The following is a 25,926-nucleotide window of genomic DNA, read 5'->3' as shown; positions in this document are numbered from 1 at the left end:
CCAGGTATTAAGTTACTATCTAATATCAGTTTTTCTCAACTCTTGTTTTACAGCTGATATTTTCTTGCTTGCAGAGTTGATACTGCAAAGACCTCTACAACCATCAAGCATAACCTACAGGACGAAGAGAATAACTAATGAAGGTTTTCTCAGAAGATCAGCAAATACAAAGAGCAGGATGAACACATTATTCTACAGAGAAATATGTCTACAACTGCTCTGTTCATTTGTAAATGTTCCTTCAAGGACTCAAGGCCATCATCAGTACAAGACACACCTTGAAATTCAGGAAAAGCCAAAATCCATTAAGTTGGATGCAGGCTGGAGTTAGGGGATAAATGCACATCTGTAGGTGAAGCCACACAATGAAAAATCTTTGCTAAGTGAAGGGCTGGAGAGAGTGATGAGGCTGTCATGGGGAAATACACCCTCTAACAGCATCCTTTCCACTGGTGGGCCCTCCCTGGGGTGTACAGACAATTAATCCAGCCAAAAAGGAGCACCCATGGTCTTAATACCGGCAAGAGGAAGAAGGAAGTGCTTGAACTTGTGCTGCAGCAAAAAACAGTGAAATGGGACTCAAAGCATGACCCAGTGACACAGAGATCCAGCTCTGCACCAGGGGCCCTCATGGTGCCACACAGTGAGCAACTACCAGCAGCTGTGCCGGGGGACAGGGAGCTGGTTAAGCCCATGTTTTAAAAACCAGAGTATTTAGACTGTTTCTCACACCTGCCTGTGGGCAGCAGAGATGGAGAAAAGTCCAGTTCCCCCAGAAGCTGAAGCAGAGGGTGAGCAGCAGAGCTGCACCAGACCAGCTCCCCAGACCCAGCCCTGTCAGGGGCAGTGTATCACCTGACTGCCCAGCCCATGTTCCCTCCCAAAAAAACACTCCATGTCCAAGCCACACCACAAAACCCTACATCCTTAGGGGCTGGATGTCTGTACACAGATCTGCGGTGACAGAGGTGCTGGCCCCTGAGATGACGGGATCGCATCTGCCACCAGCAGCCATCCCAAAGGCTCATGAGAGCCAGCCTGAATACAAACTCCTTTTTAACACCCTTTCCATAGCAGCCTTGACTGCAAGCATTGGGGCTGGCTTCCCAGAATAAGCTTGCATGGAGAAACAAATCTGGGAGACAGGGTGGGAATAGACCATCTCTTCTGCCTCTCAAAGTGTGTTCTTGCTCAAAAGATTAGTTGACGGTTTGACACTGTAAGGCAAGTGCAATACTTCTCAGCAATAGATATGTATGTTTTGGTAGGCTGGGCAGGATGAAGGATACCAAAAATACCAAGCCCTTGGGGGGAAAAAAAAAAAAAGTTGACTGTTCTGCCCATGAAAATGAAAATGCCACTCACAGGAAAATGTCCCACACTTTACTACACTCTTGGAATCTGCAAACACAAACCCCAGTCATGGGGTCTTTTCATGATCCAAGACAGCCCAAAGGAGTTGCTGCAGAGCTTCATCAGCTCATGAAACACAGAAATTCACTTGAGGATAACCCTGGCTCCTGCTCCTCACCCCATAGGCTGCCTTCTGCCTCACTGGACGGGTGAGCAGCAATAAAAACATTCATGTTACGTGCTTGAGCACTGCTTTGCATCCTGTAGTGAAGGCGTCTTTCAACAGCCCTCCTCTAATCTGCAACACCACCATCCTGCCAGAGCATGAAGCAATTGGCTTCCCCTGCTTGCTGGATCGTTTTAGGATTCTTTCTCAGCACCACAAAGATTGCCCTCAAACGGTAAGATAAGTGCAATCTTAAAGGCACGGACAAAAGCGACAGGACAAAATCAGGTCTTGTCGGAAAACAAAGTTAAGCACAAACATGCCACACAGCCCCAACAACGCTGCAATGCTCACAAGGAGGACAAAAATAGCATAGGGATACTGGCTTCATGTTAGCACAGGAGCCAGCCACACCCTTCAGCTGAACACCATGTGGGAGCCATTCCAATTACCCAACGAGTAATTATTGAGTAGCTGCGCTCAATTTTATCAGGCAGGCAAGGCTGGCAGCGCTAGCACTTGAAAAGGGATAGAGAGCAAATATTGACTACTCTGCTTGACGCCAGTGACTCCTGCAGCTGCAGCTCTTGCCAAACACATACTGCTGCTGCTGATTTGAAGAACTTGCATTTGGGGTTGGTTACAGATGGTTAGGATGAGACACTTGGCCTTGTTTTGGTTAACAGCCATATTAACATGCTCCATTATGCAATAGGGGCCAGATACTGCAAGCGTTGATTCACGTGGGCAGCTCTCAGGCAAATGTCTCACCTGGTGAAAGTACAAGGTGGTTATTCCACTGCACACACCTAAAAGCATCTTAAACCCTCCACAAGCTACCTAACACAACCCACTGGGCTGCCTTCCAAGCAGCTGCTGCCTCAGCTGCAATGTGCCTTATTTTCCTACCCAAACAAATAATAATAATAGAATCTCCCCCTGAACTAGTAACAGAACTCCATGCTTGCCAGCATTCCCCCAGCTTGTAGTGAAGCAGTCAGTGTTTCCACGCAGGCCACCCCACACACAGTCAGTACAGATGTGCTCCTGGCACCGTGGCAGGAGGTTGGATTGCAATTTTCAGGCTGAGTGTGTTTTCCCTCCCAGCTCCCCTCTGACACTGCTGCTGCTCAGAGGCGCTAATGATTTAATCAAGCTCTCCAATTCTTATCTCTACCACGTGGTTAATTAATACGGATTTTTATTTTTATGAAGGTGAATGGATTCTTTGTTAGGCCTTTTTGTAGCACTCTAACTGACCTTGCCCTAGTTTTCAAAATGTCACTGACCTAGAATAAAAAAGCTATAAAAAAAACCCCAAACCCTGATCATTCTCTTTACTTTGGGTCAAAACTCACTAAGCTAAAAAGTGGATCTGACAGAACAGAATAAGAACCTGAGAATCTGAAAATACCCAAAATCTATCATATTTCACCCTGTGTTAACAACTCTTCAGGAAGGAATAACACATACAAGCAACGTGTCACGTAGGATAGCTAAAAATCAATACACACTGCTGGACAATGACTGTTTTATTCAGTAATGAGCTACCAACAAGTGCTACAAACCAGGCTGATCATTAGGAACACAGGGACATGGCAGGGACCACGTGAGTGCTGAACTCTCCCAGGAGGGAGAGGAGAGCAGCAGCACTGCCAGCCACTGTTTTACTCTCAGCCCTCCTTTAACTGATGCAGGAAAAAAAAAAGACTTAAAATTGGTCTCCTCTTCCCTGCTGCCTTTCATGCCTCCCTTCCTGAGGTGGGGGAATGGCAGCTCCAAGGAAAGAACCATCTCCTCCTTCGGCAGGGAGCTGGGGGAAGCAAATAATTGCAGAACAGATGTAGCCTGTCCTTCCACACTCATCAAACCCTGTCACCAAACAGCAAAGAGGATTTCTTCTATCACAAGGACTTGCATATCACTGCTAGTGAACAATTTACAACTGTAAGACTTCTTTTTAAAAAATAATTTTAAGCAATCACTTTAAATTAATGAGCACAAGCCTGCCTCATCTCTGCTTCACCAGGAGGAATTACCTCTTGTGTATGATATTTTTATATCTTCCTTTCACTGAGGTCAGCTGAGGCTATGTCTACAGCAGCGTGCAGGGAGCTCATCAGGAACAGATCAAGAGAGCTGGTGTTCATAATGCAGTGTATCCACCACATGTGCAGGGACAAACGTTGTGTTGGGCTAACTCTAGCCCCAGTGCCCACAGACAGCCACAGCACCTTCTCTTCTTCAGTTTCATTCCAAACAACCATTTCCACACTCCCTGATTCCCCAGCAAAATGAACCAAAGGATGGGTAGCAGGGATAACAGGGAGAGCTTCTTCAAGACAGCACTGCTGGTATGAACTAATACACCAAGCAAGTACATTCTTTAAATGACTGGAACCATCAGAAGAACAATTAAATACTTGCCAATCCAGGGAGAGAGTGAGCAATTAACCACCAAGCCCTCTGTACAGTCCCTTCCCTTCCACCCAGCAACAGTTTCATATTCTGCAGACAGGAAAGCAGGGAAAAGACTTATTTCCAGCATTTATGTTCAGCAACATGGTGTTAAGCAATTAAAAATAAACACAGAATTTTTTGTCAAGATTGAGAAGTTTATCCAAAGCCCAATGAAGATGAAGAAAATACCTCTACAAGCAGGTATGGGTCTTTTCAAATCCAAATATTATATAAATATTAACTAAATCACTACTACCACATCAGTGAAGCAAGTGGAAACTTTTCTACACTACTCCTTTCAACCTCCTTTTCCTTTTGAAAGCAAATTGTCCAATTTACCGAAAGTGCTGCTAACTCAGGAAGTGTGCTCACACCAGGCTTTGCCCTCTTGGTTTTCTTAAACCCTTTTGCTGTTCTTGTTGTCAGGATGCTGGAGCAGCCCTGCTCTGCATCACCACTGTCTTTACTGCCACCACAACGTGATGTTTAGTGCTCAGGGGCATAGGCAGGCTGCAGACTAAATTCTTAAAGGTACCAAGTCACATCATTTAGATATAAACATACTTTTCAAGATAAACACTTAAGTGGCTTTTCTAACATTTTAAAGAACATCCACAGTGAAGCAGGGATCTGATTCTAGTGGCCTCCAGTGCCCTTTACAGGTGCCTCAGGAGCCATCCACTCCTTTGGCATTTTAATGCCAGTTTTTAACCAGTTATGCACCAGGTAATGCCTTTAACGAATTGAAATTTACCTAGCAGGGAACACTTTTATGCAACTATCCAATCTGTTTTTTACATTAGGCATGTGAAGCAGACAAAAATACCCATGACTGAATGTTTTCAAGGCAGTGTCACGTGCCAGCTGCCTCTCCAGTGCCATCAGCCCTGTCACATGCCACGAAGCTGTGCAGTATGGGGAACTGTAGTTCCCTCACCCGGGCAGCATAAACCAGGAATAAATTTCTGTGCAGCTCCTATGGGAGCTTTTCAATTTGTAAAAGTCATCCTTGTAAAATCGTAATAAACATTTAATGGGCTTTTTTCAATCGTTCTAGTTAAAGAAAAAAAAGTGTAGCTGTAATAAGCAAGTGGACCCATCAGATGAGACATACAATTAAAACAAAAAAAAAAGCAGGGTAAGAATTATTAATCTACCTGACCTCTGGATGAATTAAGAGGATCTCGAAATCTCCCTTTACTCAGATGAGTACAATCTACTATAAGCTGCACAACAAAATCTATCCATACACATCTCCATATTTTCAATTTCACTTGAAGAGAAATCATTATAAAGCATTAGACATAACTGCATGAAAATAGTATCATTCATTTTTATCACTAAACTCTCTTTAAAAACAGTTTTGTTCAAAAACTCTCTTCAGTTTTAGCAACTACATTCCTATATTATCATCCTTTGGGTTACAGTTATAAAGAGTAACACACATGCACATTAATAACTGGAGCCAAAAATTAGGACCCCTGCAGTTAATTAAACAGTGAAAGAGTAAGTACATACCCCAAACTCCAAGAGCTAAAACACTCTCTTGTGTTTGAATTAGCTCAGCAAGCATGAAAAGAAAAGGGAAAACAGTTCTGCACAGGCTTGGTGGGAAGTGCCACACACAGGGTCTGTTTGCTATCCTAGGGAAGACAGGGGAAAGATTTGTGCATGGGACAGAAAACAGAGGTTGAATCCTCCCACAGTTAAAGAGATTTGTGTTCCAAAAGCAAAAAATAATCCCGCTCTAGAGTGCCACAAACCCTGCAGAGTTCCTGCTGCAGCCACCCATCCGCGAGCAGCCACGCATTCCCCTCGCCGCAATCCCGCACTCCTGCTCAGCAGCAAAGCATGATTCCATCTCCAACTGCTCCCAAAGCACTGCCAGGAGGCCCTTCTCTTACCAAGGAGGTGACATGCCTCCTCATCTCAAGTAGCTAAAGGCAATTTTGGATGTTGACTGTGCCTCTTCAATTCACAGAAGGATGAGCAGCAGGCTGGACCTCTCTCTGGGGCCAGCCCATAACGCAGTGATGGGAGGGAGACACGGGAGGAGGAGACATACAACAGGGATCCTGCTTTATTCCTCCCATGCTCATTGCCAGCCAAGCCCTGAGCTCCTGCCTGCTCCATCCTACACCAAAAGTGACTTCAGGTTTCAAAGATGGTCCGTAGTGCAATGAAGCATCTCCCTGTCAAGCATCCTCTGTTCACCAAGATGTTTGCAGATCGCCTGGCAGGAGAAACCCTTTCCTTAAGTATTCCCCCACTGGTCATAACCGTAATAGGTCCAGCTCCAGGCTTTTCACCTGCACTTTTACATAGCTGTGCAAGGACACAAAGCAATCCTGCAGCTGCTGTAAGTTGTGCTGCATCAGAAAACTGGGAAGAAGCAGAGAGGTGCTGAAGGAAAGGACACAGATAATGCCGACCTTAATCTGATTAATTGTAACATCTGGGACAGAGGGAAGGAGAAAAAGAAAATAAAAGAAGCCTGCCCAATTCCTGACATCATGCATTTTCATAGCAATTTCCACTTTCTTGGCAGGGAGGGAAGGGGTAACTATTACTCTCATCTGGATATCAGCCTGAAAACTGGTAAAGGTTAAAGCGCAATACATAACTCTGAAAAGGTCCATATATAAGGGTTTATATTCTTGCAGCTCTTTACTTCAGCCTCATGATTTTGTGACTAGCTTTACCATTTGAAAATGCCTGGAGATGGGGGCATTAGAAAACATACTGCTTTCATTTCTTCACCTATTTTCTTCATGTTTTTCAAGCTCCATTAAGTCTCCTTAAAGTAATCGGCTGACAAGAAAGATGTACTGAGGACAAAGTTACATTTTTACCTATTTTCCAGTGAATCTCTTTATGGCATCTTCTAAGCCAAACGCTTTTAAGGAAAATCAGTGTTCACCCTCAAACACTCTTCTACCAAAATACCCACTAATAAGCTTTTACACTACTAACCAACTAGCCATAAATTAATAGGAATTCTATAATAATTAGAGCTACTAAGTAGTAAACTCTTCACTAATTACCTAAAGGAGATTGTTCTTTCCCTCTTTTTTCCTTCTTTTTCTTCCCAAAAGTGCTGTCCTTGCAGAAGTCTGTAACTTAAATAACAGTCAAACGTACCTAAAATAACATACCTATGCATGGCCGGGAAGGAAAAACAAATAAAGCTAATGATTTTGTTACATTTTTAGGCATAAACGTCACAAAATTATATGACCAAACCAATTGACACATTAAGTTGATCTTGCCCTAATTAACAAGACTGGACAAGTGCTCTATCCCCACGGGATGCCTTTCAGGAATAATGGAAGACTGGATCACAAAGAACTGAAAAGTAGATCAAAATATATCTAGACTACATCCAAACTAGATCTCACTCTTGCTTTTTCCTTGTGCACCATTTATGCATGTCTCCTATTATGCTGTGTATTATGCAATGCTGGACATATTCTTTGAAGCTATATCCCAGCAATTTGAAAAAGGAGATCGTAGCAAGTTCTACATCCATCTGCAGTCACACAAAATGTAAGCTGCTTTTCTGATAGTTATAAGCATCTATTCCTTGAATCTGAAATTTCTCTAACACTTCCCCAGGTGGGCCTCAAGATTTAAAGCAATCAATGTCACTGGCTGCTTCGCAAATCTCATCTTGAGATTCCTGTTAATGGAAAAACCTGTTTCCTTGAGTGACCCTATTCTTCTTATTTGACCTTTGCTACCACAGATCTGTGAGCAGAGCTGCTAATGGTCCCTACATGTCATGTCAGGGAGCGTGTCTTTGGTGCTTCCTCACAGCTGTATTGCCATTTCCTTGTTTGACCCTGAGCAGACGCTGCAGCGCCACAGCTCTTACACAAAACGTGTCAGTACCATTTGTTGTGTCTTCAATCATTACAAAAAATTGCTCATGTCACTTCTACGGGATGTCTCCGGATGTTTTACAACAGCCAGGCACAGGCAGCTTGGGCACAAGATTTGCAGTGTGCTCATTTCAGCATAATCTGAGAGCTCCATTTATTACAGCAAAGAAATACAGTCATTTCAATTTTACTAAGCAGGGCTCCTTCAGTGAGATAGACCAAAAAGCTCAATTGTTATTCAACACAAACACCAATCTGACTTTCCAGAAAAAAAAATAATTTGAAAGTAAAACTCTGTCCTAAAATGGCATGTAACTTTAAATCTGCCTTAAAGCTAGAGTGTTTTCCAAATCTGTTTCACAACAACAGCCACCTCAGCCTTTCTACCCAAGGCTGTTTGACTGGCACAACAAATGTGTGTCTGACAAGCTGTGCTTGGTGCAAAAGTCAGACTAGCTCCTGTCTGCTACAAGTTTTTGCTTGTTCTCCTGAAAATGCAATACTGAAGCAAAACGGAAGAAAATTCACCATTAAAGATGCCTGGCTTTGGACCACTATTAACCCTCACTCGTCAAAACACATTGCTTCAACGACAGTATTAGTGCAAATATGGATCACAGAAGCAACTTGGCAGAATATTCTTTTGCACCATCTGTTTTCAACATATTTGCTTTCAACCAAGAAACCATAGAAATTTCATTGCAAGGGAGTTAAAAGGAAATAGCTCTGTGGAAACACAAGTTAGCCCATCCATTCTAGAATAACCAGGCTTAGTCTAAACACATCAAAACCAAGCTTTTCAGCAGGGCTAGTCCTGCTGCCTGGACTAGACTCCTTGATAGCCTCCATAAATATGTTCAGAGCAAAGTCAACCTTCACAGAAAATTCTTATAGAAGGAAATTCAACATGTGAGTAAGGAAAATCTGAAAGTTCTGACAGGCCAGGTCAGATGCACTCATCATCATTTAACTGTCCAGGTAGATGCCATTAAACTGAAACAAGTAAAAATCAGCTAGTGAGTGCTTCCTTAAGGAATTATAACTCGTGACAAGTAAAGATGAAAGATTCTGACCCATAAGAAATTTGTTTAGAAGCCACAAAACTTGCAGGGGACATAGCAGTAAAAACAGAAAACCAAATAAAATAGAATAAAATAGTACTGTAGTCAATAGCTTCATTAAGACAGCTCAATGCAATCACTTAATTGTCAGCAAGCTGAAAACAAGGAAACTAATGAACTGGCCTGTTTTCATGCTGGTGGTTCCTTCCAAAACAGTTTACAAGAACATGTATTCTGAGTAACAAAGCATAAGAACCAGTGAGCACATCGGTACCAAAAAAGGCAACTGATCTGAAAATATCACGGGAAAGTACTACAAGAGCTTATCTTTCATTTCCCTGCTGAAACCTCTCTCATGAAACATAGAAACATCTGCAAAGAAGCACAGACATGAACTAACTACACTCACCAGAACACAAGTTTAAACAGGTTGTTCAGAATTCCTTTCAACTTGTACACACAGCCACAGATTTTTGACAAAAATCTAAATTAAAAAGGCACAAAAAGCTTCAATGACTTACCTTGCAGCGTTAGATGGAGATCATCTATTTCAGAGGAAGCCTGCTCCTCTGTTGATGCAGATGATTGCTGTGATGCCATATTGAATTCTATGGAGATTCTTTAATCAACTTCCGAACTGAAATGATATTAAAAAAGAAGAAAATCAGTACAGTTTTATAAGAATTGATGATGCTCAGTGATGATGTGGCACCAAGATATGCATTTTGTTTTGGGTTTTCTTCCCTTGGTCAGCTGTTTCCTTAGCTTATACAGAATAAAGCGACTGTTCCTACTGCAGGAACCCAAGCTTTGGTCCTTTGACTCTCTTCTAGCAGTGGCCAGCAGCACTCCACAATACAAACCAGGGATCCCAGTGGATCTCACCATGAAAACAAAAGCACCAGGATCAGGAAAATTCAAACACCATTCCTTTCTTTGAGAAAGCCAAGGTGACAAAAGCTCGCAGTGCCTTCTGCAGACTGGTAGCTGCCAAACCTCATTTTTTTAATCCTTGTACCTTTCAGATCTCCCTTCCTGCCTGGATAATTGTTGCAGAATTCAGGAAGAATCTGCAAAGATTAAGCTGAAATGAAAAAGCAGCAGTTATCATAAGAGAATCAACACAACTGCTCTGGTACTGTCTCGTACCTTTGTTACTCCTCAATCCCCATGAAGGAGTTTCTTTTCCAACTCCTCCATTTTCCTCTCCCTGGACACCTCCTCTATCTCTAATGTAACTTTAGAAAACAATATGCTCTATCTTCCTTAAAAAACTACAAGTGTTCCTGGTTCTGCAGTAGCTGTATTGTTCAATTTGCCACTGTAGGAAGAACTGGATGCTTAAGATAGAGACTTATTTTTATCAAGAACCCAGAAGTTAAAGAAATTAAGCTGAAAATTAAAGAAGGGCTCACTCTTAAACAAGCTTTGTTACCTACACAACTGTAACCTTTTTACCAGAAGCTCTAGGATTTCCACACCATGTATTAATAACTCATCCACCAAGTATATGTCAAAATAAAGGGCGTGAATAGATGAGTCAGGAAATACAACATTAAGGAATGCCAGAGAAATTCTTACATCCATTCCCTTGTGCACATGAATCATGAGGCAGCCTTTGTCTACCCCACTCCATACTATTTCTCCTCACTCTGTCTCCTTCACTGAGCAGGAAGGAGAACATGCATTTCACAAAGAGCTCTTCAATATTTTACTTTCCTCACCCTGAACAATGTGTGTCCTTGTGCTTTATCCAAGAGCTGCTCTGGTGACAGGATTATTGAAACCCCCACAAGATTTTCTATGACACTCACCAGCCCGGCATCTGAACACCTCACAAACATCAATCAATTCACACTTACAGCACCTACATGAGACATGGGGTTATTCCCACATTTAGAATCACAGCGTGCTTTGGGGTGGAAGGGACCATCAGTCCAACCCCCCTGCCATGGGACATCACTTTACTGATCACAAGCAAAGGCCAGACAGAGAGAAAAAAGGCAACAAGAAAAGTCTCTGGATTTCCAGAGAAATAGATACTAGCTCGTAAGGCTGAAGCACTGATTCCAACTGCTGCAGTGACCATGCTGCACTTCTGCAAGTCACCAACTTAAAACTGCAACTCAGGGCACCAGATTCAAGAAAGGGGAGTTTAGCTGGGGCAGGTAAAGTCAGACCTATCTGGATAAACAAAGACAGACATATTTTACAAGAGTTTGGCTAGCTTAGCAAGCACAAATAGGAGGGAAAGAACTAATTTGATCTTTGGATGGCACAAGAACACGATGATATAAACAAGCCAAGCCTTGAGGTTAGGATGGCAATCAGAAGATAACTAAATTAGCCAAGACAGCCAACAAAATGCTGGGCAGCACAAACAGGGGCATCACCAGCAGAGACAGAGAAGTCATTATCCCACTGTGCTCAGCACTTGTCAGGACACCTGGAATACTGGGTGCAGTTTGGGACCACGCTGTACAAAGTATTATGTGGACAGGCTGGAGAAAGAAGAGCACAAAGATGACCAAAAGACTGGGAGGCCTGTGTGGGGAAATGGCTGAGAAAGCTGGGTTTGCTGAGCCTTGAGAAAAGAAGGCTGAGAGACCTTATTACCATGTTCCAGTATTTGAAGGGTGCCCAGAGAGGATGGAGACTCCCTTTTTACATGGAGTCACATGGGAAAGACAAGGGGTAGTGGGTACAAGTTACTGCTAGGGAGATTTTGATTAGACACAAGAGGAAAACTTTTTGCAGAACAATCACTCATTTGATTAATCTCCCTGGGGAAGTGGTGGATTCCACAACACTGGCACTGCTACGATTTGACAGGGCAGGATGATGTGCCATCTTGTCTGGACCATGCTTTTAGCACAAAATATTGGACCACATGGTCCTTGATGTCCCTTCCAACCTGGAATTCTATAATTCTATGATAAATACTGGGCTGTTACACAAACTGAGGATGGGCAAGGGCTGAGCAAGAATCCAGTGCTCACAGCTATTGCTGCCTATGCCCAAGGCAATGCAATCTTTCCTGGGAAACTCCCTTCTTTTTCTCTCAAGATTAAGCAATACAAACCCAAAGTCTGAAAATGAAAAATGCTAGGTGGCCTTAATGATCTTTTGGGTAAGACTAAGTCTTGAATTTGGTTTTTTGATCACCACCTTGAAGGTGATGACAAATGACCCAAGTGGGAAGTATGTAAGCAAACTCCCTAACAGTGGAAACAATACAGATCTGTTCAAAGCATCCACATTTGACATGATGACCTGGGCAGAGCCAATTTATTTTCAACTAACTTGCCTGATGCCAGAGTCACTGGGACCACAGTCCAGAGAAAGGGAGCAGGATTTGGCATTAAAATTCCATTATAGTAACAGGAAAGTATGCAAGAGCCATGAACAACTCTGATGGACATTTCATAAACAACACAAAATATATTTTTAACCTTTCTGTGACTGTTCCTCCTCTGTCCCCAATCCTTGCCAGTTACAGCAACAACACATAGTGTCTCTTTTTATGTCCTTGCACTGCACTTCATGTGGTGGGACCCCAATCTCAGTTCAGATCTCTAACCAACAAAGTAGTTAAAGCTAATAAAACTTCCAGGATTTCAAAGCAGAAAGTATATTAAGCTCTAAAGGATGAATAAACTTTAATTAAGTTACTTAATTTATTAATTAACATAAATTACAGCACATGATCACAGAACACGTATAAATGAAGAAAAGCACATGCTCTTATTTTATTTTAAAGTCAATTTGTGGCCTCTGTCCCAAAAGGATGGGAAATTTTAAACTTTTTTCTTTAAACACAGACATCCACTCAACAAATCCACAACAGTGCAGGCTATGAAGACACACAGCTAATACCAGGTAAATTTATGCTAAAGCTTTCATGTCCCTCAAACCCTCAATTCACCATCCAACACAGCAGATGCATTCTGCCCTGCCCCAACAGAAGACTCCACAGGTGCTTTGAAGGGGAGACACAAACACACTCTTGGAGGACACACCTGCAAGGATTAGTCTTCTTTAAAAGGTACAAGGCACAGATTGTCTGAGAAGGGATTATACAGGGACAATATGCTACTCACTTTGTCCTCCTCCCTGCCCCAAATTTCATTCGAATACAGCATTATCAACTGTAACTATATCATTGCAGCCTCTGAAGAGTCTAAAACCATCAAGCTCTGAAGAGTCTGAAACCAACCAGCAATGGTTTTCATAGGCAGTAGGAAGGATCATCTCTTCTACTTCATATTTAAGTCAGTTATTTTGTTTCATAACAACTCAATGAACTGCAGAGCTGAACCAATCCCTTCCCCTCCATGAAACACCGGACAAGTAGGAAATATATACCCACAATGTTGAAAATAACTCAAATGCTTTCAAATCACACTTTTCAGTGGGGATAAAACCAAAGGGAATGACCTTGTCTTTCCCTCTCTCTGGAGAGTCTAGCATTAATGTAGGAAAGCATTAACTGCTTATACCTTGGGATAACCTGTGAAGTATCACAGAGTCAAAGAGACAGTTCCGGGCACAGTGGGACCTTATTTCCAATGGATTAATTTCCTGTGGATTAACTTCATGTGAACTGCACCAGCATCAGCAGTGTCCTCCTTGAGAAGAAGGCTTTCCATGGTGTTCTCCAAAGGGGTAAATTCTTGGCCACCCGGGCTCAATCTGCAGCTCAATGGTTCAACCACCAACAGAGCTTTCCCCATGATAAGGGCACTCCTCAGACTCAAACCCTTCTTCCCATACCTCTCCAGCTATTTCCACAACAGGCACCTAAAAACATTGGTGGAAATTATACCAGCATAGTTGTTTCAAATCACTTCTACTGTAATTTCCCTTCCTCTACCAAATTCAGCTGATATTAGCTAGCAGATTGCAGAAAATCCTGGGCATTAACATACACACATAGGCACACTGATAAGAGAGAAACCTAAGAGCAAGTAGCAGACTGCAAATCTCAAGGAACTAACCTGGAAATAATCATAGCCAGGCTTTGCATTCCATTATCATAAGAATAGACAACACTGATTTAAATACCTTGTCTCCAGTGAGGCTTAAGTCCTAATGAGACCTAAGAGATGCTCTCCTTAAGCAGGGTCTTTGTAAGGACATTGTTGTCTCAGAAGAAAGGGGGGAAAAAAGTTTCAGATGGATTTAGAGGATTCATTAGAGAGGATTTCACAGCCTTAACATTAGTTCAGATCAGGGTGGTTTGCAAACCCTGGCTTTCAGCTGTTCCAAGTACCGCAGCTGGTGAGATTTCGTCGCATGGAAAACCCAGCAGTTACACAGCACACTCCTTACGGTTAAACCACTGCCATCTTCACAAAACAATCCATGTAACTACACCTAAAACAGGAAATGGGTATTCCATTAATTAGTTTAAAGCTGCCTCTACAAAGCAGCTGTGCACAGTATTTAGGAAGCAAGGTAAACTAGTCAGTGTAATAATTTCCACACTGTCCCAGGTAAGAGCTTTTTTAGCCCCAGAGTTCACAGAGAACTGTGCATGTCCCTGCACAGATGTACCCTCACACAGCCCTGCCCAGGAGCCAATCTTGAAAAATCATTTGCCATGAAATTAGCTCAGTTTTGCACTTCTCAAAGCTGAAAGCAGCAGACACCTTGCAAACAAGCCCAGCTAGAGGTAGGTGAATATTATAACCCACTGTTAGTGAATCCCTGCTTCATTGGTTTTGCCTTTGCAGATCCATGCCCCATACTGGCCCAATTATGTTGGCTACATGCTTTCCACTGGTGTTGCAATAGGAATTGCAGACATCTTTTCATGGCATCTCCAACCGCTTGTTTTTACTTTTCCTCCTTTGGAGTGCCACTGATTATTTATGACCAACTCAGGGACTCAAAGACCTGCCCTCCATAGAGGCCTCTCCATGTAAACTGAAGTCTGTTCCTAGCAACAGATTATTATTACTCGTGCACTGAGCCAAGGCAACGTCATGAACAGAAACGGCAGATTTTTATCTTTGGTGAACCAATCCAAAGGAAGTAGAGCTCCACAATGCTGACCAAATGAATACACTTTCCTTTTTGGCTATTAACAAAGATCGCTGTTTATTTTATATTCAGAAAGAAGAAGCAACATTCAGAGGTGCGAGTCTTGAGCCTTGCAATGCGCTACTGAGCCACCTTCTTTTGGTAAGCTCTCTTTCTGTAAGTTTGTCAGAGCCTCCCTAAAGGCAAATTATTGGCATCCAAATCATGACCCCAAGACCTAAATAATTATCACAGGAAATCCCTTACATTACATTGGTTTGGTTTTCACTCTTTTATAATATTTTCTTTTCCCATCACTTCTGATGTACTCACACCTCTGTAAAGCCTGAGAAGTTCACACAGCACTTCAGTTTGAGGGTCCTGCTTTCTCAACACTTCACTTACAATGGTTCCACCATATTTTCGCCCAGTGGTGGGGAGAAAGGTCTGTTTAAAGGATACATTTTCTATCAACTTTGCAATTAAACACCTTTTTTTAAGATCCTACTCCAAACTGAAGGTCATCCCTTCCACATTTGAAGAGCTTGCCAACATCACTCTTCTGGGCCATCTCAGACTGTATCACATTCCCAGCTGGAATGTGATCACACAGCAAACATGCTGATCCCCTTCCCTTCAAACCCAGATCCTCAGGAGGCAAAAATCAGGACAGCACCATTGACAGATCTACCATGACTTCCCCAGTTGAGGAACTGACAACTTATCTATGTCTGGCAGAAAAAAATTATTTGTCATCATCCAGTATCCAATAATGACATATTCTCTGTGCTTCCCTGGAGGAAGAAAAGTGTTTCCATCAGGTTTCCATCCCTTTGAAGGTGATACAGAAAAGGGGCTATAGCCTCCTGATCCTACATAACACCCAGTAACAGTCAGATGGGTATCAGCCAGTCTTTCAATAAGTGGTATTAGTGTATGTGGCATCAGAGAGACTCTGCACTGCCTGGGATGAAGTTGAAACAGGTCTGGCCTTGGGTATTCCTATGCTATCAGTAGCTGGAGATGAAGGAATCAAAAAGAGAAAAGCTTGGAAAAGACTGAACAACTCTGCTCAAGTAGAAGCAAGCCAAGAGAGCATTAGATAGATCTACAAGACACCAAGCCCAGAGAACGTGAGATCTTCAGGAGATTCAGAGCTGGACATGAAGCTGCACCCCACTGCCACAGAAATAGTTTTGTCTCGTGACACGATGCTCTGGAACCAACTGGACAAGTAAGGACTCCTCCAAAGAAGAAGAACTGCAAGACCAAGGCAGGTCTTACGAGTTTATTTATGACAAGCAGCAGCAGTACATTTTTGTTATTCAGGGACTTCCCAGTGATCTATTTATAGTTTTTGAAAACCAGCCAGGACAAGCATATGAGTATACAAAAGACACACCATTTTTAAGGCCAGCAAATGTTGCTGGTTTGTCTTTGATTTACGCATCAGTAACACTTCCTGTTGCAGGAGCACAATGGATCTTCTTATTGAGTTAATCAATTTAAAAACACAGTTAGCAAAGTGTCTTTTTTGACCTTTTCTCTTTTGGGGGGGTGATAATATATTGGTCATCCTGATACATGAAAACTGCACTAACTCCCTGCTGATGTTAACACATCCACAGAGAAATGCTTTTATTAACAGAGCTAAGCCTTGTTCACACAGTCACAAAGGTTGACCCATGAAGGTGCACGATGCAATTACTTGCCTCAGAATAAGAGCCTATCTCACATTTATCTGTTCCCAAGTGGGAAGGCAGTGCCAAAGCATACTGACTAAAACTGCAGAAACAATTCAGTTTTCAACTAGTTTCCAGGATTTTCCATGTTGTTAATGAACACAAGAACTGCTCAGGACTTAAAATCACAGTTGTTAAGGTACAAAAGAGGAGTGCTGAATGCCTGGAGGCTCAGGAGGCTAATGCCATACACCTCGATCACCCCAAGGTCCACTGCTATGCAGGAAGCCAAAAACACCATGGTGACTTCATGGCTCCATCAACGTCAAGGGCTTGGGCGACAATTCAATCTCCAAAACACAAAGCCCATGAGCACACCCCAGCCCAAAACTACCTGTGCAATGCCCAGAAGCCTCCAATTATGTTCACAAAGCCATGTCATTTGAACGGTGTGTTGCCATGAGGCCAGAATGGAAAAGCTTTTCCAGAGCAGGGGTTGGTCTGGCACTCCCCCGCCAGCCAGAGCAGCCCCAAGGCCACTTCCCGCAGATAACGGGGCTGCGGGGAAAGGTTATCACAAAAACAGCATGACAAACACAGGCTGGCTCCAGATCCCTGTACCTGGGAATTGCATCCAGTGCACAAACACAGCCTTCTCCTACGTGCCGGGTTAACCAGGAAAGCAGGCAGCAAGACGATAATCGCTGTCATTTCACTCCTACAAGCCTTCCTCCCTTTTCCCGCGACAGACAGCCCTATCTGGCCGCTTGCCCCGGCTAGCTGGGCTCAGGCTCAGGCTGTAGCCAGGCACAGCACAGAGTAGCCACGCTCTGCATTCTCTGGAAAGGGGAAAGGCCGCAGCGTGGCCGGGCAGTGCTGGCGCCGCAGGGCACAGACAACCTCTGACCTTTAGCTGCGCAGTTCCCAGCGCCAGAGCCGCACACAGCTCGTCACAGCCCCTCCTCGGGCTTCCTGGCCCCGAGTCAGACTGTACAGTGGGGAAGGGAAGGGGGCCGGAATCGCCTGCAATCAGATAGAGTTTTAGCTCTCACGCCTGATCAGAACAAACTGGACAACGCTGCCCACGCTAACCAAGCAGGAAGCGTTGCAACAAGTCGAGTTATTTACAAGTGTTTCTTTCCCTCCCTTGGATTGCAACTGAAGTCAGTGTTTCAATACAGACTCACAGGCACGCTGGATCCGCTTTACATGGCAAAGGTATTTAAAACAGCAATGTATAACAACTACACCTGCTTGGCATTAATGGTATGATATTAATGAGAAACAGGCTCCTAGTAATATTCTGCCTTTGAAGAACACAAATGTTTCCTCCCCACTCTCTTCCCAATTCCCTTTTTCACCAAATAAAGGAAACAGTCAGATGGTTAACAAACACATTATTCTGTTGAGTGAAGCTTGCCTAAGCAATAAAAGGCCTGGAGTTTCTGAATCAAATCCTAAGACTGTTCAGAAAGACCTTCCTGAAGAGCAATAATCTGCTCTTTCAGGAAGTTAGGAAAAGAGAAAGCCACTACGGATAGTGGCAATCTGAACGCAGGAGTTTCCACTAAAGCAGGGACTTGCTCTGACTGAGCAGAATCCCTGGAAGCAGCAGAGCAATGTTTGCACAACAGACCTCACAGACAGAGCCACTGTCAGTGCCGGGAAAGGGGAGGAAAGTGAACTGCACCATGGATTTGGGAGCCAAAAGAGAAAGGGCATGTCTCAAGCTAAACCTATCTGCTTTGGCAGTATTCCTGCAAAGATCACAAACTTGTTGTGATCACTAAATATAGCAGAGAAAAGCAATCTACTGCAAGTAGCTCTCTCCAGCAGTGCTCGCTGTTTTACGCGGGCAGGAGGAAAACACAAAAGCGAGATTTGTCAAGCAACTGGCAAATGAAGCTTGCCAAATTTGTAGGGTAAATTACAATTTAAATGATAGGTCCTAGCCTAGCAGCTGTGAATTCATCAGCTTCTCTCTCAAGCATGTCCAATCAAGGCTACAGCAATGCAAACTACTACTCTTCTCCAGCACACCTCTCCTCTGACTTGGAGGGGCTGCCTCCCCAAAAAATGAGTTTTTCACATCCCTTTAATTCTTCCATCTGAAAATTCCCTTCAAAGTGCTAGTTCAGGGTCTTGTTTGTTTGTTTTAGGCCTTCTGTCCCACATACTTCAAGGTCTGTGGGCAGAGTAGCCTTTCTACAAGCACAGCGTGCATGTTTGCATGCCTGTGCCGGTTCTGCACATATGAAAGGGGCTCCTTGACGGTGGCATCTCACACACTGACAGTGCAGGACCTTCTCCACTAAGAAAAGCACTTTCCTTTACCACTTTAGACAAAATATCTTTCTCTTTGCTTTTAAAGAATTAGCTGCTTTAGGGGAAAGGGAAAAGAAAACCACAAACCTAAATCTCTGATTTATAGCACCTTTTAAGCCTGTAGAGTAACTTTTTGTGAGCAGTGAAAACCAGGCCAAACACTGTTATTCCCGTCAGTGCTGATGCCAGAGAGGACCAAACAGCCAAAGGGCTCATAGACAACCCAAGAGGAAGAACTTGGTGTTGCACAGTAACCTGCTAGAACAAACTGTTCTCGCTATACAAAATATAAAAATAAAATACAGGTGCAATTGCAAAGCCAAGTACTCCAAATTAGAAATAGCCCAGATTAAAGAATGTCTTACTTATATCATGCATTCCACTTCTGCACACTCAGGGTGACAAGAGTCTTCCCATCCAAGTCTGAATCACGGGATGTCCAGGCTGCTTTCTTTGAGAATCAGGATTTCTTACAACGCAGGCAAACCAGGACGGATGCCCGTGAACCCCGTGCATCTCCCTCGCTGAAAGGCACCAGCACTACTGACACAAAAGTTTCTTACAGACAAGTCCAGTCAAGCAGCAGAGCCTGTGTTGCGTAAGCAGAGCTGCCACACCATCCTGTCTGAGGCCAGGCAGCACGGCCGAGGCCAAGCAGGTGAGGTAAGACATGAGCCAACCCCAGCCCGAGCCAACTCCAGCCCACCGAGGCGTTTCTGTACAGTTTTTAGGGACACACCTCTCAGAGTCACCGTCCAGAACGAAACCCCAGCAGGGAGATGGTGTGTGATCACCAAAACAAGCCCTTGGAACAGGATATGCTTCAATTTCCTCACAATCCACACACCGGCTTTCGGTACAGTGAACTCCTGGACTGGCTTCTTGCAGAATTTTTGCAAGAAGAAACACGCTCGGAGTCACCTCTGAGCTTTGCAAAGGTGATGCCTTCACTCACCAACATTATCTGTAAGGCCATTCCAAGGCTACCTACAGCACCAGGAAGGCACAACTGCTCTGCAGGAACAGTGTTTGCTCACACTAAACTGCACAGATAGCCACTTCCACCCCCTCAGGAACTCCTGAGGTGACCTGGACATGTAATTGGGAAGAAAATCCAGACTCTTCACTTCTCCAAAATGAAGCCAGCCCTGCTCTTGATTCCCTCCTACAATAACAAGCTCTGCTTTCTCCATCCCAGGGGTATTTCATCACCAACATTCCACCCAGTTTTGCATAAGAAACAACACTGCAAACAGTTTATCATACACTCTTTTTCTTTTAAAAAAACCAAGAAAACCCACCAAATAACCCTAAACCTGTCAGCCTGCTGTGAAACTGCTTGTTACAGTCTGAGCAGTTGATGAAGCAGGATGACAATGCCAGGAAATACCTGGAATTGATCTTCAAAGTTTATTTTTGGAGACTGGCTTTTCTCCCAGCTCTTATTTAATAATTTGCTCTTTCCCTCTCCCCAGTTGTTCTCTCTGGGATCAAATTGCAATGTGTTTCACCTCCTGGAGCCCACCCACAGACCCCCTAAGAAAAACTTTAGGACTCAAATCCTGGCTCAGACAATAAGTTCTTTCTATTTCATGGTTATCATATTCTTTCTCATGCATCAAGAAAGACAGGAGAATGCTCTGGTATTTGTCTAGATTCAGACGTGCACAGGATCCATTTAACACTCAGTACCTGCCTGTGCTTCGTATCTCAGCTACACAAGCAAATTTCTTCAGCAAAGTCTCTCCCTCGACATTTAGCTCATTTAGCAAAAGAAGTCTTTCTTCTGTGAACTAGTTCTCCACACAGGAGGAATTTTATCCTTAGCCTACCTGGTTTACCAGCACAGAGAGGCTTTTGCTACAAGAGCTGGTGATTTCTTCTCCAGACTGCTAAATAACACAATGGTGGCATCAACACCTCAGAGGTGACCAGGGTGTGGCTCCCTGGATGGCTACAAAACCCCCTGAGGTTTTGTAGATTTATCTATTTAGATTTATCTATTGCACAGTGTGGGATGTGTCTGTTTAAAGAGTTTCCACACATCACTCAACCACCAGGGAATCACCACAGGTGCTCTCCTGGGCCACAAGAAGACTGAACTGTTGCACATCTACCCCAAGGTTTAGCTGCTTGTGCCTGAGAGCCCATGCACAGTCACCCACAGCAGCCTCGTGGATGCACAATAATTCAGCATCGTGCCTGAACGATGGATTTTTGCAAGGGAAAGGACAGGGAAAGAGGGATGAGCCTACGTAATTTTGCAAAAGGTTTCCAGCCAAAGGAAGTGAGTACCTACCGGGTGCTGTCCACCACGGAGAGCCAGCGCCAGTTTCGCCCCCGGGAGTGCAGCAGATTGCAAGGCAGCTGCGAGGAGCTCAGGCAGGGGAAGAAGCACACCCCTGGGAGCCCAGCGTCCTCATTGCTTCCACCTCTGCCACTAACCTGATGTGCGACCTTGAAAACGCCACTCTGCAAATCCCCTTCGGCCTCTTATTTATAGCAGATTGTCAGGTCCAGCCTGAAGCTTATCTGAGTCCAGGGACTGACCAGGAGAGGAGGGTGGATTTAAACTGGACATTGCTGTCTGCTCCTCAGCCTCAGGTACAGCCAAATACCTTACGCTGCACAGCCAACACCGAGTCTGGTGGAAATGAGGACACTCAGAGCCCTCCTGGATGCTCTCTGCTGGGACACGAGACACTTTGCCCGAGATTCGGCTCTCCTGACACTAAACAGCCACGGGAGCAATACCCCTGTAAGTGCTCATTGTTTGAGCTCAGCAGAAACAATGGAGAGGAACAGGCACTTTTAGGGCAGTTTGTCCAATGTATTTTTAGATGTCCAACTCAGTGTGGATGAATCATGGCTCAAAAGTGTGTGCTCCTCTCCAGTGACTATTAAAGGAGTCTGGAGAACTGCCTTTCATGCAGATAGTTATGTTATACAGATTGGCAAGATGAATTTTGCCCTTTTAACATGGGGGAAAGGAAGGAAACAAAGCAGCACCCCCTCAGGTTACACTGAAGTGAGAACACCCTCCCAGTGCTCTGTGCTTCCCTCCCCAATTGGGTTACTAGATGATACACAACCACCTTCACCTTTGGGCTTGGCTATGCTAGAAGAATTTCATTCAGTTATGGAACTTGAATATTTCACCAAATATTCCTGCAAGCAGAGCTGCACATTGCTCACAGTACAAGAGCCTCCAAGAAGCCGGACACGCTTGTAGTTTGGCAACTTTCATTCCCTTCCCTGCATCACTGAGGTGGTTATTAACAACACAAACCCACACAACACAGAGGTCTCTAATGGAAATTGAACAGAACCCATTTCTGAAGTGTCTTTACAACCACTCCATGGATGGATGGATGTACACAGGCTGTGTGTCACAGACCAAGGTGTGTCCAGTGTATTCATCCCCCTCTCTGCCTCACCCTTTTGCTCCAGCATTCACCAACTTCTGGTCTTTTTCCTGGCAACCAACAGGCCAGAAGATTCAGAAAACAGAACTTTTTCCCGCAAACCCCACATTTCTGCCTCCTCCCTACACTTCCATGTAAGTAATTACAAATGCTTTTTTTCCATCTTAATTGTCATTTCCTTTGATAGAACTTGCAGCCTGAGTCTTAATGCTCAGATAACTAATGCCATTCTTTTCTCTTCTTCCTCGGCCCTGGTCACACACATTGCTCGTACCAGGGTCAGCAGTTCCTTAAACACCTCGTGAGCCAATCCGTGCAGCTGCATTGTGCAGGGAGTTATCAGCAGGCTGCAGGAAGGATAGAAAGCAAACATGCCTCCCTACGAAACCGAAGTTATGTCCAGAGTCAAAGCTTTGCCCCATTTCCCCTCCTGTGGGGAGATAACAGCGTGTTCTGCACCAGCCCCTTCTCTCAGAGCTTTCTGCTGTGCACACAGGTGGGCTAAACAGAAGTTTTATCCCCACTCCCTCTTCTGTCCCTGTCCTGGTACCTCTGCATCTCCACAGAAGCAGATTGTTCCATCTCCTGCTGTGAATACTGTGATTTAGGTGATCTACAGAGGTTGTCTTCTTTGTACCCTCACCAACATCAGGAACTGTGTGTGATCCATAAAGGTGGCAGGAAGCTGGCCAGTGTTTGTTCAGTGACACTATTTAGTCTTCCCATCTCTACTCTGCAATCCTTTTGCAAAGAAAATGCTCCAAACATGAGAGGTCTGTCCCCTCTCAGCATTATCCCAAGCCAAAATACATTCATCCTTCACAGGGATTACTTGCTACTGGCACCCTTCATGCTCTGTAGGATGCAAGTCCTTACCAGGAAGGGTAATGCAGCTCAATTCATGTCCTACGGGGTAACACACTGTAAATTTTTTGATTCACAGTCTAGTAGCTGCAGGTTCTACTGCAGGTATAACCTCCTGCTCCTCCTGCAGGAACTGCATGTTAGCATGGAGCGGGGTGAACATCACCTGTCCCTTAACATGGATATACCACTTGTACTTCCATACATTTACACTCCTGAGCAATTCATCCACACCAGCTGAAGTAAAAAACTCCCCCTGACCCAAGTCAGGTCTTGATTCCCCCCTCCGGGGAGCACAGATGGCAAAAATCAGATCAACGTGATCTACATGGCCACCTCTGCCTCAGTTACAGGAGTCCCCCACACAAACCATCCAGCAGTAAAATTCAGCAAGGAAAGATTAAGTGAGAGGTGTATGAAATGTCACCTTCCCTTTAATCACAGCTTATGGATCCATCCCAAAGCGTTACTCATACAGTGCTCCACACTCCACATGCGTATAATCCCACTGCCTAATCCAACTACTTGTTCAAACAGGCATGCTGCTAGGAGTGGGTCCTTGCCATCAGTGGCAGCATTCCTTCAAGACCACGTCCTCTCCCACATCTAGAAGCACCATGACAGCTCAGAAAAACCTGCAGGAAAGGTAGAGCAAGCGTGGTGCACACACAGCTCATCCCTTCAACAGGACACAGCCCATGGCCATCCTCTCCCACACTGCCAGATCTTGTTGGGGAAACACTTCATTTGTGGTAAGCAACAGATAAGCATCTCTGCACCAACACAGAAAAAGCATCTCAGCTGGTAGACTTTGAAAACCGGTATTTATTGAGCCTCAGGGAAGAAAATAAATTGGCTAAATGGGCTGAAAGGCACAGCTTCACTAGGAAGAGCTTGGATTGTCTCTTTGCATCTTCCGGCACAAACCCGGCCATTGAGAGCCCAGATCTAAAACAGAGCCGCAGTTGCTAAGAAAACAGCGCTGCAAACAGATGTCAGGAGATGATTCACGGAGTAAGGGCATATCCCTGTACTACAGATAAACCAAAATGAATGAGGCTCTTTATACCTGATCTCCCAAGCTGGGCTTCTTCATACCCGCTTTGGGACTTTTTCTTTAGTTCCTTTCTATATTCAGATGCTGAAGAAACTGAGCAGAGCTGAACTCACTGTTTATGGAATAATTATTGTAAAGGGGTTTTACAATGTGCATAATGAACTCAATAAATAGGCTAAACTGTGGCCCATTTTTCCCCTGAAACAAAGCAAATTTCTCCCAAAACATGAAGCAACCTTTCCCAAAAACATATCACAACGCACAGATAGAACTGTAATAAAACGCACAGATAAAAACTGCAAAGGAACAAACAGTAACTGGTTGAGGCTTTTTTTCTTACTTTCTCTTTCACCATAAAACTTAAAATTAGCAGCTAGGGAGATAAAGCATTTTCAAGCTATTAGATCATTAGCCAGCAATGCATGCTGCTCCTTGACTCACTTCATTGTGTCTGCGCTTAAAATCTTTGCCTGACAAATAAATGAAAAATAGCTGGCACACTACAGGACTGGTCAAGTGCTACTGATACCAAGGAAATTCTCAGTTACTTTACTGAACTTTTAGTCAGATTTAATAGGAGAAAGATTAGCTCCTTTCTTAGAATATCCAGAATCATATAACATCCTGAGTTGGAAGGAACCCCCAAGGAACATCAAAGTACAGTTCCTTTGCCCCTCTAAAACCACCATGCTCAAATCTTAGCATTGTGTGATACCAGTGGTACTTAGCTTCCTGAGGGTATTTGTAAGTGTGCTGGTTTGGACAGTAAGGAATTGTTTAAGTAAAGGAACTTTAATACATGTTTTATAGGTAAAAAGGCAATTATCATTCATTACCATTCATTAGGAAGAAGGGAAGAACGAACATTAATCATAATTCTGAATAGGTGTTTGTGACAGCATTTCACATGAGGGGGGCACAAACATTGCCACTGCACACATCAGTACAGGGTGATACGTTATTGTGGTCACTGCTGGTGCTGCACCTCCAAATTCCAGCGTCACTGCCCATCCCTCTCTCTTCAACTCATCCCCACTGCCACCACCCGCAGTTGCCAGGGCTTCCTCTCCCCTGCCACCTCCCCTGTCACTCCACACCACCCCACCCTCTCTTGCTATGACATGCTGCCTTCTGCCTTGGAAATCAATTATTTAGGCTGCCCTGATTTCAGCTTGAGGTGGCCGTGTGTGCAGATACTGTTATTGTGAGCAGAGTTAACAGCTGCCACGGTGCTCCTTCTCAGAGCTATCAAGCCACCCCAGAAGTGGCTGAAGACCATGACACAGCTAACCAGGCGCCAGCAGCCGCGCGTGTCCCTCCTGCAGGAATTGCATTTCACATAGAGGTAAACAGACGTGCCTGCCAAGCTGCAGCTCTGTTCACTTGGTCAGCAGCCACAACAACGAGCCAGGACCCTCCACGTGGCACTTACGGCTTTGTCTGCCTGTCCTGTGACAGGAGATCACCCTGCAAGCTGAGAGGGAGGAAAACATAGGAACGACAAGAAAAAGGAGGACAGGCAGAACACAGGGAAAGAGGGAAGCAGAGGCATGAGGAGCACACAGCCACAACCACGACAAAGATTGTGAGAAACTCTAAAAACAAACTTGCTCAAAGTTTTCTCTCTG

The 25,926-nt window shown here is 44.2% G+C and overlaps 1 protein-coding gene across 5 annotated transcripts in view; it reads right to left on the bottom strand.

Annotated features, from left to right (window-relative positions):
* Nucleotides 1-25,926, bottom strand: part of SYNE2 (spectrin repeat containing nuclear envelope protein 2) — a 175,831-nt gene that overhangs the window by 148,561 nt on the left and 1,344 nt on the right. For all 5 annotated transcript variants that reach the window (XM_048305481.1, XM_048305476.1, XM_048305478.1 and 2 more), the window contains exon 2: nt 9,443-9,566. In XM_048305481.1, the coding sequence (XP_048161438.1) occupies nt 9,443-9,521 (79 nt within the window). In that variant the 5' untranslated portion in view covers nt 9,522-9,566. The remainder of the gene's footprint in view (nt 1-9,442; nt 9,567-25,926) is intronic.

Source organism: Corvus hawaiiensis, chromosome 6 (assembly GCF_020740725.1).
Source record: "Corvus hawaiiensis isolate bCorHaw1 chromosome 6, bCorHaw1.pri.cur, whole genome shotgun sequence".
NCBI classification, from domain to species: Eukaryota; Metazoa; Chordata; class Aves; order Passeriformes; family Corvidae; genus Corvus; species Corvus hawaiiensis.
The sequence above is the reverse complement of the archived record's forward strand: the minus strand, read 5'-3'. Positions and strand labels throughout refer to the sequence as shown.